General features: G+C 40.4%; 1 protein-coding gene across 5 annotated transcripts in view; it reads left to right on the forward strand.

Annotated features, from left to right (window-relative positions):
- Nucleotides 1-14,548, forward strand: part of PPFIA3 (PTPRF interacting protein alpha 3) — a 400,966-nt gene that overhangs the window by 167,998 nt on the left and 218,420 nt on the right. For all 5 annotated transcript variants that reach the window (XM_069200870.1, XM_069200869.1, XM_069200871.1 and 2 more), the window contains exons 5-7: nt 5,230-5,304; nt 6,086-6,160; nt 14,153-14,374. In XM_069200870.1, the coding sequence (XP_069056971.1) occupies nt 5,230-5,304; nt 6,086-6,160; nt 14,153-14,374 (372 nt within the window). The remainder of the gene's footprint in view (nt 1-5,229; nt 5,305-6,085; nt 6,161-14,152; nt 14,375-14,548) is intronic.

A 14,548-nucleotide genomic window follows, 5' to 3' on the forward strand; every position in this document is an offset into this window, starting at 1 on the left:
TGCTAGGATCACCATCTTTTAGAAACAAGCAGTGTTGTATCAAAAATCTATTTTTTTATTTACCACAAGTTTTACATTATTCTAAGTAGCTAATTTTCCCTAACTTTTGTGATTTCAGCCTGCACACAGCTTGTGAGGGAAACAGGGGTGAAATCCACGGGTGATGCTAGAAGGCCATACATTTCTGAAAAGTCGACCCAATTCTGAATTTACCAATGAGACTTTTCTGTAGATCTTGCAAGGTTTTCCTGAAGGAACTACCTGTTGAAAAAAAATAATAATGAAAATGAGTAGGAAAATACAACCATTTGTGACATTTTCATCTGTGGCTTCTTGTCACAATGACTGATTTACAAAAGCAATATACTGTTACGTCCGGCAGCCTATTCTGGTAGCTGCAATGTATAGGTATTGTAGGTTCTTCAAAAACACGCTACACCCAGAGTCAACAACTGACCTGCACCTTACAGTGGTTTTTCATTATGCACTGCCTGTACAGCAATTCATATAGTAAAATATAAAGAATGAAAATCGGTCTGTAGGAAACCTATATATTTCTGAAACGTACACAAAATACTGGGTTTAAGACCTGGCTATTTGTACACCTCTAAATGTATGGTTACCCATGCTATGTTGTGATACAGAGGGCACTTAGCAAAATATCTTCCTCCTTGCACACTTGCTTACATTTTAACCCCACAAACGCAGAGAAATTCAATTGGCAATAACATTTTTTAACTGTTCTGTATTCCCACATGCCCACTGGTGTGGCTGAGCCTAGCACCAGCGACACAAAGCTCCTGTAGAACACCACGTTTCAGCAAGCAGTCAATGTTTTTTGTTTTTTACAGTGTAGGTAGCCACATATTTTTTGCCCTAGCTCAGAAGCACCCCAGGGAAACCTACCATATCCAGACATTTCTAAAAACTTGACACAATGGTGCTCCAAGGTGGTGTAACTTTTGTGATTCTGAAGGGCGCAGTACAGAGGTTCTGCACATCCTCATGGCTAAACTTAGCATTACTCCAGTAGTAGCAACAGCCAAATGTATTTGGGCATTCCACACAGTTGACCAGCACATGCTTCCTAGCGATGCCACTGTAAACACAAAGAGCTGTGGACACATAAGGGGATAAATGCAACAGTTAATTTGCACCAACGACCCTTTCGTTGTTACCGGACATGCATTTATTCAGCAAATCATTAACCTGTTTTTTATGAAACATCTGGTAGTTCATGCTGCAATACACCCGCAAAACCAACTGTATAACATAAAATATTATAAACAAACAAAAACAATCCACATTCCAGGATGCACAAAATTACTTGTGGCGTCCAAAGTTAATGTTGAGGTGGTTGTAACTTGCCCTAGGGTTACTGGATCCATAGCACAGGTTAAAACCACCTCAAGGTTAACTTTGGAAATTGCAAGGAATTTTGTGTATCCTGGAATGTGGATTGTTTTTGTTTGTTTACAATATTTTAATGGTATACAGTTGGTTTTGGGGGTGGTATTGCAGCATAAACAACCAATTGTTTAATAAAAAAAAACAGGTTAATGATTTGCTGAATAAATGCATATCCGGTAACAACGAAAGGGTCATTTGTGCAAATTAACTGTTTAATTTTTCCTCTTATGTTTCCACAGCTCTTTGTGTTTACAGTAGCATCGCTTTGTGGCATTTGCTGGTCAGCTGTGTGGACTGCCCAAATACAATTGGCTATTGCTACTACTGGAGTAATGCTAAGTTTAGCCATGAGGATGTGCAAAACCTCTATACCGGGCCGTAACTGCCCAGTGTTGCCTTACTTTTCCTCCCCTCCTTAATTCCAGTTGGTGTGCAGTCTATCCACTTTTTAAGAATGGGAAAGACTGAGGACATAATAGCAGAATTAAGTTAAGCTTATGGCTCGCTTTCATTATCAATTATTTTGCTGACCCCTCAGCAGCCAGTCAGAAAAGCAACACTTACTGGCAGATAATGGGCAAATGTATGCGCAGGGAAAGGGTTGTGCCAATTATGATGCACTCATGGGTATGTAGCACTAGTGTGCAGAGCTCTGTATCAAAACCCAAGTAACCATCAGGAGCTGACTCTATAGCTAACTGCAGATCTCTAACCGAAGGAACTCCCTCAGGTGCCAGGCTGCATCTTGAATTTTCCCTGCAACAGTGGACATGCGCTTATAAGTACTGCCCTTGGTCTCCATGGCAGATTCATCTTGACTCCAGAAATGGCAACACAGAGCTCGAAGCTGACATTGGTTACTTTTTTTCCTACTCCTTCGACGGGATATGAAACTTTTTTATTGAAACCTTTCCCTAACGTTTTGTTGGTATTCACATACTGCCAAATAACTATTACAAGTGACAGTGGACTAGGAGGGAAAATGTTCCATCTGAAGACTACAGGCTTCAGGCCTTTCTTTGCCTGTCCGGATACAGATGTTGACCATGGATCCGGACAATTGCTGTCTTTTGCTGCTTAGGCTTTAAGCATGAATTGAAGTCCTCCACAAATGCTCCCGACCACGCTCCAACACTATCAGGAAGCAACTCTGTACGTCCTCAAGCATAAGAAGTTAAATTCCTTCACGCTTTTTAGGCCTAGCACTGGTCCTGATCCAAGTCTCAGCCCTGGACCAGGTTACCATCCATGGGTAAGTCTGAGATGAAGTCCAAATACATGTGTTAGGACATGCAAACAAAATCTAAGTGGAATCCCACCCCTTCCTTCTTCTACTGCTCCATGGACAGTTTGTGTAGTCAAACGATGTGACTCCATGTCCTTTGACTAGCCCATTCCACAGTTTGAGATGATGCACCCTGAATTTCCCGGGGCATCATCGTAGCTCTAAGTTGAGGTCTTCAAGAAGACAATGCTGTAGCTTTTTTGTATGGTTCTGGATTCTCCTGGACCACATTTAGACCCCATACCACAAGTAAAGCTTTCAGAATGATTTTGCCACCAAGGCCTTTCCTGGCCTGACTGACCTACTTGCCTGCTTCATGGCTGGTGCCAGACTGTAGCTCCACACCTTTTGCTGAATCCACATGGGTTCCAGATGGTTTGGTGCTGGCTCCAGCTTCAGAGGCGCCTCATCAAAATCCGACCACAATACCAGTTTCTGATCTGCAATTGAGTTGGGTTAAATCTTGGCCGATGTAACACCTCAAATTTCCAAAGTCCACCTCCAAGTCTGGAAACACTCTCCTAAGATGCTCATGCCTCGGCTTCAGGATATTACAGGTGGCTTCTGATGCTGTATGGCATTGCACTTATTACCCACTATGATGGCTATAATAGGGAGTTGGACAATTTGCTTCCCTCTGACTACAATGTTGCTGATCTGTATTTAGGCCTACAAAATGCTGGTGGCCTTGGTACCTCTCCTGAGATGGCGTTAATAACTCCATTGGGCCCTTTTACTAAGGAGACCTTGACGAAGGCTGTGATGGCAGCATGATCCAAGCCTTGCTTAGTGTCACCTCTGAGCTGCCTGATTGCCAGGCACTGCAGGCTTTTCCTGGGACACCCGCCTTTACTGATACTGCATCCCACCCCAGAAGGTTTGGTGAGGTAAACTCTAATGTTTTCCCAAAGGCTCTGCCGGATTGAACTTAAAGCAAATTAATGTACTGGAAAAGAGTCTTCTCTTGTGGCAGTGTAACGCTAACATCCCTTATTGCTGTTTGCCTTTTGAGGTGATACACACATGCCCTCTGGGACATGGCTAGTGACATCTTGCCCCTCTATGTGAGGAGTTTCATGACTCATTTGCTCTGACAGTTCACGATGGACACAGTACGACTGAGTATATTTTACGGGCTGAGTTGGAAACCACATACCCTATTGGTCATGCTATGGGCACCAGCCTGCATATACAATATAGGTTTCTCTGGAGATGTCCTTGATGGCTTCAGGCTCTCTGGAGTTAACAGACTTGACCTTGGATTGCCTAAGGATAGCCATGCCATCATTGGCTCCTTCGGCTCATATAAGACCTTCCAGTTTCACTAATAGTACTTGAAATTGTAAGGCTACTCTCAGGGCCTTGCCTATCACCAGAGGCGACCCTCCCAACCTTTATCAGACTGTAGAGTGGCATGGGCTGTTGTAGAGTATCCACCAGAAATTGTCAAAAAGGTATGTCACTTGTTCTTCTGATCCCACCTCTAGGGGGCATGGATACCATAGGTTAATAATGGGAGGGAGCCTTCAAATTAACTGTTAGTCATTAACTTTACCTTTTGTGGCATCTTTGTACAATAGTATTAAACAAATACACAACAACAAGTTTTGTTTAAATTTTAAAGTTTTGTTTACATTTTTCCTGACCCAACCATATTATCTGTTCTTTATGACTATTGTGGCACATTGCTTGATAAATAAGAGCAAATTACAGTTGAAATACACTGGTTATTGCACCATGCTTTGCACAGTGTGGAAATGTTTGGCACTGTGGATGCAGAGCTATATCCTCCCAGAGGATGTGCCACACTTCTTTTTTTTTTTACGGAGACTGATGGTTGATGGGCTGTATTAGAAAATGCATTGCCAGTTGCAATGAGCACACTCACCATTAGTCTTTTGTTTAGAAGATGTCTATGAGTAAGTTTGTGTTCTTGGGCAGGTTTCTATTGTGGGAAGGTTTTTGCAAAGCTTGTTAGATGGGCATTTTTTGGAAGGTTTTGGGTAGCCTGGTCAGGGGGGTAATACATTTTTGGGGAGTTTGTATAAGGCTCGTCAGATGTAGAGAAGGTTTTAACCAGTCTTTTTACTTTGCAAAAATCTGAAAGGTATCATCCGGTGTGGATACTATGTTTGCAGGAATGTTCGGGAAGGCTTCATTAGACTTTTTAAAGAAAGTTTTGGCTTGACCAATTGAGTAGACTTTGTTGCGGGAACGTTTTCCAGGCTTGGTCAGGTGAGTGGACTTCATTTGGAATATTTTGGCAGTATTCACCAGTTGAGTAGACTGCAGTTTTCACAATGAATGATGATCAGTTTTCGTAGGGGTCATCATCCATGTGCCTGGAGGTTTTGCAGGCTTCAGGAAGTATGCAGCCTCTACCCCCGGGAGGATTTTGGCTCAGTTCATCTATAAATAAGACTGCGTTCTCTGCAAGATATTTTGTGTAAGTTTTGGCAGTTCATCAGGGATTGAGAGTGCATTTGTATGAAGATTTTAATGAACCGGTTTCATGCCTTTTTGTCTTATTGCAGGTTCGTGAGCGTCTCCGTGTTGCCCTAGAGAGAGTGGCGGCGCTGGAAGAGAACCTGGAACTGTCCAGCCAAGAGGTAAATAAAGCAGCCACTGTTAGTTCAGTCTGTAAATATTTGATTGGCAAGTGAATGTACCAAGATTAATTCTGATTGCTTGTGGCCCTACACTTATATGTAGATGTGCTGGTCTGTATGACAGTCTGGACTTCCTGCTGGTGTAATTGAGTCTGCTGTGTGTGAGTGGCTGTGCTATCATTTCGCTCTCTTTGCTTATGTGTATGCATTTCTGCATAATATATTCTGGGCTTCGCCCTGATTTCTTCTTGTATATCACAATCTGACATAGCTGATTTCTGTGTTTGTTTTTACACTGTAGTCGGTCTTGGCTGATATCTGTAATTGTGTATCACTTTGGAATTTGTGGTTTATTATTGTTGAAGATATCTCACAGTTTCGTGTCAGCACTGATTTATATGTGTAGCATAGTCTAATTTTCTATCTAAAATATGGGTATTTTTAATAGCAATCTGGTCTCCTAGCCACTTGATGACATCTGCCTGTTTAAATATCAGTGAAGTATTGACACTGATAACTGTGTGTAGTATGGCCATAAAAATTATTTCTTAGTTTTCGTGTGTAAGTTTTCATTAATGTTTGCATGCATTACAGTTTGATCTCAGCCCTGATTTTCGTTGGTGTGTTAGCATATCACAGTCTGGTCTTTAAACTGATTATTCTGTATTTAAGTATATCAGTCTGAACTTAATAGTTCCAGTTAGGTTCTCAGTCTTAACTCAGCTCTTATGTTTGTGGGCTTTTCTGATATGTTGATATTACTGTTTTGTGTACATTTCAGTCCCTTTCTCTGCGTGAACAGCTTGCAAGAAGACGATCAGGGATTGATGACAAAGATGGCGATTCACAAAGTTGTGTAAGGAGAAGAAAAAGTTTAATTCACATTTTTTTAAATGGAGGCTGCTTTAAACTATTATTTTTATTGAAACGTTTACATTGAGTTTTCAATGCAAGTCCTATAATACTTACTAGAAGATAATTAGTGTGTAATCCAATTCCATCCTAAATTGACATAATCCTAGAATGATACATAATTTAAAAGATTGACTAATGGACCTGACTTACTGTTTGATTGTTATGTAAAAATACCACCAAAGTGTTGGTAGGAGAATGCTTTGAATTGTGGAGGAAGTTCTGAATCCAGAATGTAATCTGCCAGAGGATGAAATTCATCACAATTTGAGTCCTAAATGGGCAGTCAACAACATGACTCCCTTCTTTGTGAGATTTAAACATAGACTATGTCCTGGGAGAAGCATAAGTCAGTGAGTCCCAAGGCGGTATTGTTTAAGTCATCTTCGCAGAGATGTGCTCCATGTTTTCACAATGTCAGGGTACATGTAAATTCTGAAAGTGTGTGTTCCGCATAGATGTGTAGTACTGGGCTGTATCAGAGGAGTATCAGAGCCGTGATTTGGGAAAAGCAATGGGAAATAGGTAATATTCACACAGTCATATTGTTTTGGGTGTTAACAAACACTTTCAAACTCACATCAATTTGGTACTTGAGTCACCTAGGTGTAAGTGCTGTAAGCGGAGTCTGGGAATTCCTCAATAGTTCATATTTTCACAGGATGCGTATATTATTAATCCTTAAGATGCAAATGTCCCAGAGCTGTACATGAGTAACCTACATAATGTGTCAAACCTGCAAATAAGAGGTAGGTAAACAAGGTGAGCTATTTTTCTGAATACCATACCCCTAAATGCATAACTTGCATTAAACAAAATATGTCAGAAACATTTGTAATGCAGCCATGGTGTCATCATTTAGGACAAAGCCATAGGGACACACCTCTCATGTTGCATTCAGTTCTTCTTTTGGGAATTGGATATGACCTGCACCGTATAAAATCTAGACTAAAACTCATGAACATGCGTTATATCAATAAATAATGCTATAGAGTGAAGGGAGAGGAGAACAACATAGTAAAATAGAGAAGCCCAGTGAGGCTGTTTGAGGAGTGGGGAAGCAGAGAGGGAACATTTCTGTAACCATAAACGTTTTGGTTGAAGAGACAGCAAGGATTGGAATACATTCTAAATATTCCAATACAAATTGTATAATTTGTGTCCTATGTGGGGCTGGTGTGTACATCTTTTGATAGGACTGATTTTGATTTCTCGTCTGGTCCTCTTTATTCCTACTCAGGACAGCTTTTAAAAACGCAGACTTTAAGATGCATGCAGATCTGCATCTATGTTTAGGTTAGACTGGCATTCGCTGCATTAATTTTCCATCTTACAGTCAAATAAAGATTTTTCTCTGTATCTCATGAATGGAAGTTATTTTTCTGTGGTGGTGGCTGCGTGAGGCTCTAGTCTTGACTTTGGTATTCACTTGCACAGATAAGTCCTGTAATGGTTTCAGGTTTCTCATTTGGCTGTTTGTTGAATGAACAGTGGTTACATTGTTTTATTCTTTTAATCTTGTATTATTGTTCTTTGCATCTGAAGATGCACATTATACAGCTGTTTTTTTTCAGTTTCGGATGAACAAGCCTATGTTAATCACAGTACTTCTCTCTTCCCATATGAACTTAAAGCATTTTGCAATTACGTGCACAGTGGGAGGTTTGCCGGTCTTCTTCATTATTTACACCATTTCTTGCAAATCATATTTATCTACATTTGTTTCATAAAATTGTTACACTTAACAATACAATGTTCATGATCTTTGACAGGAGCATGTTCTCCATGATGGTTTGTAGCATAGCTGTCTTCTCGAATTTGTAGGCGTCTGAATGAGAAAGGCCTTGACATTGATGAAGTGCTTCTAGCAAATTGAGGACTCCTATTTCCTTTTCTCATTCATATCATTTTTTAAAAGGTACCACTTTGCAATTTAAATACTAGCTGGAATCCTCTAAAATCAGGCATGGCTAATCCTCCAAATGAGTTTGGCTAACTAATTTGTCTACTATAATTATGCATATTTCCCAAACCAGTCCTGAAGAAAGAAAATGCAGTGTATATTCATACAGCTTGTTCTGGTCTTTGCTGAACAACACCTAGCCATGGGATGCTGGGTGACAGAGCCCCTTGACAATGCTTTGTTACAGGGACACACCACTGGGTGCTAGTGGAGGAGGCTCGTATAAGATGTAGTAGGAGGGATAAATCAATGCTGAAGGATCTGGAGACCTGGCTGGAGATGCTGGCAGTATTTTGGGACACAAAAGGTGGGCATATCACACTTCTTGGTGCAGACACAGGGCACTATCAATGGTACACAACACTCTGATGCAAGGACAGGAGGAGAATTGAGAGGGGTGGAAACCACAGCCTAGGTAGGGTAGCTATGATAATGGGCCAATAGTAGGGGGCGCGGGGCAATTAAGCGGCTTCTGGTATTTCCACGGTCAATGGAAATGGATGAATGTGTAAATCCCTGTGTGTGGGGGGGTATGGCCCCATACTGGTGTAGAACATTGGACTTTAATATGTGAACTCTGAAAAGAAAAAATATATCTATATATTTATAATATTTATATATGCATATTTCCCATACCACTGTCATTTTGTGATTGTCTTGTTGCATGTTTGTAGAATTTGATTTCCATTGACTTTATGATTTGAAGAGCACAGCTAATGATCAAGAAAGTCCTTCAAGACACTATAATCTCAAAAAAGAAGGATGAAAGTGTAAGAGAAGCCAAACTAAGTGAGAACAATAATACTGAGGAAATAAGTTGTATGTAAAAAGCAACGTTTTTAGATTTTTTTTTAAAATGTGTGCGATTAGCTGTTGCATGAAGTGCGAGACGAAGAGTGTTCAATAATGTTGCTCTAGTAACTGCTGCTGAGTGCCATCCTCTCTGTATTGATGGAAATTTCCAAGGAGGACAGAGAAGATATCAGAAGATTTGAGAGGTCTGGCCGGTGAGTGGAACTTAAATAGTTGAAGTCTATGTGAACCAGAAAGGGAGCCTGCTCTGTGAATGAGTCACATTTTTGAAGTAAGTCCTCTTTTCTATCGGTAGATAGTGAAGGTTCTTCAATGTAGCATTTAGAACAAAGCAAAAACCTAAGTGAAAATTACTTTAAAATATTGAATATTTCCACACTAAGTGATATGTTTCAGGATCATTTAGCTACAGGTTAATTTTGATTTGCTTTACCATATGAATATTTAATTGTCTACCTTCTCTAACATTTTTCCTAAATTAAACTCCAGAATATTTGAACTTTCGGACCATTGTAACACTACTGGTCCCGTTCACGGTTGATGTCAAGATGCTCAGCATTAGTTCATTTATATTACTTGAGATTAAGAGGCTCTGGGTACTCTTTTTCACCCTGAAGGCATGCTTTAGCATCTAGGTCTTTATCGATATTAAGGATCTCTGCATTTCTAAGGGTGTCACCGCCCTTGTCTTTAATGTCAGTACCCTATTTCCTTTTGACAGTAAACATAGAACGTATTGTATCACACGGATTTTATTGAGAGATGAAATACAAAGCTATACTCTAATGTCCATGGGCTTTGGAAAAAATGAGAGATTTCCCCAAAGTATACTTCAATGGGTGGAGGAGAAGCCAAACTCCTTTTGTAAAACAATATAGTGACGAAGGCTACAGAAACCCCTGTATCAGCTGCAGAAGCCAGGTTGACAAAGAGGTAGCCATTAAACCCTCATTTGCTGATATAAAGACCCAGTTGTCTCTGTGAGAGGGAGCATTTGCAGCCATTTTCACATTGCCAAAGAATAACAAAAGGACCGGCACATGTGAGGTGTTGTGCAGAATAAATGTAATATCAGATTTGCAGGTTGAGTGCCCCCAACTTGCAAAAAAGCTGTTGAAACCTTGTTCTTGGACCAGTTGGTTGAGGAACGGAACATCTTTATAAAGAATGGAAAGAACCATGACTATCCTAAACACCACCACCACCACAGTATGTACTCCTGTCCTATTCAACAAAATTGTGTTTGGTTCTGGACCTGAAAACATTGATCAAATGAGTGAGGGGAATATGTTGGGGGTTTACTAAATATTTTCTCATTTATGCCAAGACAACTAAATAGGGGCTATTATTGACTTGCTAGACACATTTGTTCAAATTCCACACTGCATGAGATACTGATGTTTATTGAGATACTGAATTGGTGGAACCTAGTATGAGTGCAGCGTCTTTCATTTGAGCCTGAAGCTAGCCTCTCTTGCCTTCTCAAAGTGCATAACAATGGTAGCACCATTTGGCCCTCAAGAAGTAGTTTTCATTTCCCTTCCCACTGACGACTACAAAGCGGAGAGCTCAATAAGACATCAGGACAACATAAGGGATTCCACTTGAATGCGGTAACATTGTCCCTTGGACAGTACATACCAGTAATTACTTTGGGGTGGTACTGGACAAAAGAAAAGTGATTTATTTGTTTATACAAACAAATGCCTTAATCTCAGATGGGATCATCATCCAGCAATCAGACTCTCCAAGACATTGTGCACAAGCTTTGCTCCATACCAAACCTGTTCTCTATTAATATTTGAAGGACCTGTGGAATGAGAAGATGGGTTTGAGGTGACAATATTTACTTGTACAGTGTCGTTATCCAGTCCTTCTCATGATTTTGAAAGAACATGTTACAAGGAGTTCCCTCTCCAAAGTGCCAGACAAGTCATACTTTGGTATCTGACTCGTTGTTTCAGGGTTGGAGAACTGAATGGGACAGTCTGACAGAAGGAACAACAGAAACATATCAGCATGCCGATTCTGAAGGCAGTCCGCCTAGGCCTGTAGGTCAGTTTTATTCTACCAGCAGATGCTCCCACCATGACCATGTATGAAGTAAACAAAGAGGCACATTGAGAGTGCAAACAAGGAGGCACAGTTGTTGAAGCATTTGCTGCTAGTGAGAAACATTTGCATCACAGTAGTTCACTTTCAAGGAGTTTAGAAAAAGGGGCAAGCCTGACATACACCTGCTCTAAAAACATGACTGGATATTAAATGCTGAAGTGCTCTCAGATATCTTCTCAGTGTGCAGTTTGTCAAGAAATCAGTCTGTTGGTCACAGAGGGGAATGCAAAATATAGCAATTACCTATCACGGTTCCCAGAACCTTGTTCTTATGATACATTGTTTAGAGTCCTGTTTATACCTTTCTAAAAGTACTAGTACTTCCCAAGTGATGTGCCAGCTGGAGAAAAACCCATATAGATGAAGATTTCTCAATGCTTCAGGCTCACATTGTATGTGGTAGTATATAGATTATCTTTTCGATCCAACCACATAAGAAACTTCTGTGCAGACAAGACCTTGTTGCCGGGATGTGTCTAAGATCCTTGACTGTGGTGTTCAATCACTGACCCTAGCTATCTGTCTCATGAGTAACACAAACCAATATCTACATGTTGCAGATGATTTTATGAACATCCTAAACCCAGGTGACTCACCTTTATATTTGCTATGGCTTCAAGTTGAAATAGTTCTGCCTGCTGTGCCTGGGAAGTAAGGCTAAACCATGGACCCTCCCAAAAAGAAACAGTACTGTCTAATATTGTTCTCAGATTGAATCTGGGTCTCATTTTCTTTTGGCTGCCCTTGCTGTTTACTGAAAATATCCCTTTCCGGCAACATTTACATTTGTTCATGTGGGCCTCCAAGATTTTTCTCTCTTAGGTAACCCTCATTACTGCTAAGATTAAATTTAGCACTCTAAATCTTTGAACATGTGCACACAGCCGAATTTGATATGTAAAGTTGCCTTATTGGTATTTAGTACATAACCCAGATAGGTGAGTTATATCCTTAAGGATCACCTTAAAGCTATCTTTATTTTCTTATTAAGGTAAGCTTTATTTCTGATTTATCTTTGTTTTCTTAATTTATCATTCTCTCCAAGTGGTTGGCAGAGAGAACCGTACACATCTTAGATTTGAAGGTGTGTTTGTTACTGTTGAGACTGACCTTCCAATGTACACAATGTTGAATAGCTCTTGTAATCTGTGGGGCGTTTGGCAATGGTTTAGGCTTCTAAAAACAGATGATAGCCAGATGAGTAGTATCTTGCATCATAATTTGTGTTAAAGGGTGATGTCCCTAATTGAGACATTTACAGAGCCACCGTCTAGAGACTAGTCCATATGGAGACCAATCCACACTTTTGCAAACCATTACTGCATTGAGTCTGATTCCAGAACAGATAAAATTGACCAGTTATGTATAACTGACATAAGTATAACCTGCATTGCCAAAGATTTTAGCTGTCATCTGTGATGTAATATGAGGTCATAAGCAGTGCATCATAGTATACTTAGGTTAGTTACGCAGAGCTGGTGAATTTCAGTTTTTTTTTATTTGTATTAAAATGTTAACTTTTTTTTATTATTAGAGTACCTACATATAACTCCACTTTAAACTTTGTTTTTTTTTCCAGTAAATTTCTAAGGTGTTTTTTAACGCAAGTTAAAATCTCATAAACTTTATTATATATTACTCCATTTAACCTTTGTGTTTTTTCAGGGATTTCTTTCCCTTTTGACTCTTGAACACAAAGTAAGATCTGTATTACCATACATCTGTGGCCAGTCCCTTGCCGAGCATGAGGTTTTGGCAGTGTGCAAGGGCGGGGGTGAAGCACCCTGGACCAGTCAGAATGCTTTGTTTTTAATTCTGGTACTGGTTCTGCAGGAGTCCTGTGGCACTAGATGTTGCTACTTTTTACCTTAATTTCTCAAAAATCATTTTGTGGGTTCCAATCATAAATAACATGCTTCCTGGGTAAAGATCTAGCTTTCTGCCAAATGTGGTGTAATTCTGTTCTGCCATTTTTCTGTATAATTGTCTAAAATTCTCTATGAAAATTGCATGTGGAAAAACTGTTCTGGGAACCCCATTTTTGTCTCTCCCCATTTGAAGATCATCCCAAAACTGCCCAGGAAGGAGCTGATGTAGAAGAACTTTTCGTTTTATTAAAGTTTTGTGTAGATTCGTCAAATTACACAAATTATTAACAAAATAAAACACTCTTTCTATGGAAATTGACTTACATATAATTACACGATTCATATGAGTCATCAAAGTTTAATCAGGTGGGTTCCAAAACAATGACTACTTTTTTCAAAGGTACAAATTAACATAATGAAACGCTTGGAAATTTGAAGGCGGTGAAACAGTGACTTCACCAGGTAACCTCACCGATACTCCGTTTTGTATGCAGCAGTGCCTGTGGACCTTCGACAGTCGCCAGGAATGCAGAATTGAGGGAGTTGGTCAGGATCTAACTGAGCATGATTTAGACATCGGCACAGAAATGCTTCAAAAATCACCCACAGCTGCTGACATTTTGTTGAATTGGTTAGCTACTCACTGGGTATACGCTGTGCCATTTTGTGAGCGTCAGGTGCAGACTCTGGTGAGATGGGAACCTTTGCTTGATTGCAGCTGTACAACTAAAGAGTTGATTGAGAGGAAGCAGAAGAACAGTTAAGCGATTATTGTTAATCATCAATTGGATAGCACCCATTCTGCCATTAGTGTGGCATGCACCTCTGGAAGCCTTGTCTTGCACAAGTGGCCATGGTATGCATCCCAGTTTCACACAGCACAGAGTGTAGGACCTGCTCTTTACTAACAACACTTTCCTAATGCATACTTTAAACTATTACTCATACCGGGGATCAGGGAGCGTTTCTATGTAGTCAGCTATTCCCAAGACAGATCTTATTGCAGAGTGACAACATACCTCAGAAGAAGGGAATCACTCCCACTAATTTAGGGTTCCTTTGTTGCATCCTGTATCTTTTAAATTACCATTGTCAGACTGCAGGGCACAAACTGTCCTGTGTTAACTGCCTAGGTACTTGTGTGCAGAATTTCACTCCCCTCCTTTTCCCATATCAGGCTGTTCTGAATGGTTCTTTGCACTTGGAACCGAGAGGTGGACGGGAGCCGGAGCTTGAAGAGCTGCTGGAGAAGCAGAGGATGGAGCTTTGTCAGATGAAGGAACGTCTCACTATGATGTGCCGACAGATGGCAGAACTGGAAGAGGAGCTGAATACGGCCCAAAAGGACCTTATTAAATCAGAAGAGATGAGTGCCAAGCTTCAGCGGGATGTAAAGGAGGTGAGTCTGGGGCTTAGCAGGGCAATGCAAAGATGTGATGTGACCAAAATGCAGTACCCAGAATACGGAACAACCTTGTTAAGCTTGGTGACAGGTCAGGGACCAAGCCTTTTGGAACTGACACTGAGCCTCGAGATACAGAGAAAGATAGTATAAGAATATGAGGTTGGGTGG

Source organism: Pleurodeles waltl, chromosome 7 (assembly GCF_031143425.1).
Source record: "Pleurodeles waltl isolate 20211129_DDA chromosome 7, aPleWal1.hap1.20221129, whole genome shotgun sequence".
Lineage (NCBI taxonomy): Eukaryota > Metazoa > Chordata > Amphibia > Caudata > Salamandridae > Pleurodeles > Pleurodeles waltl.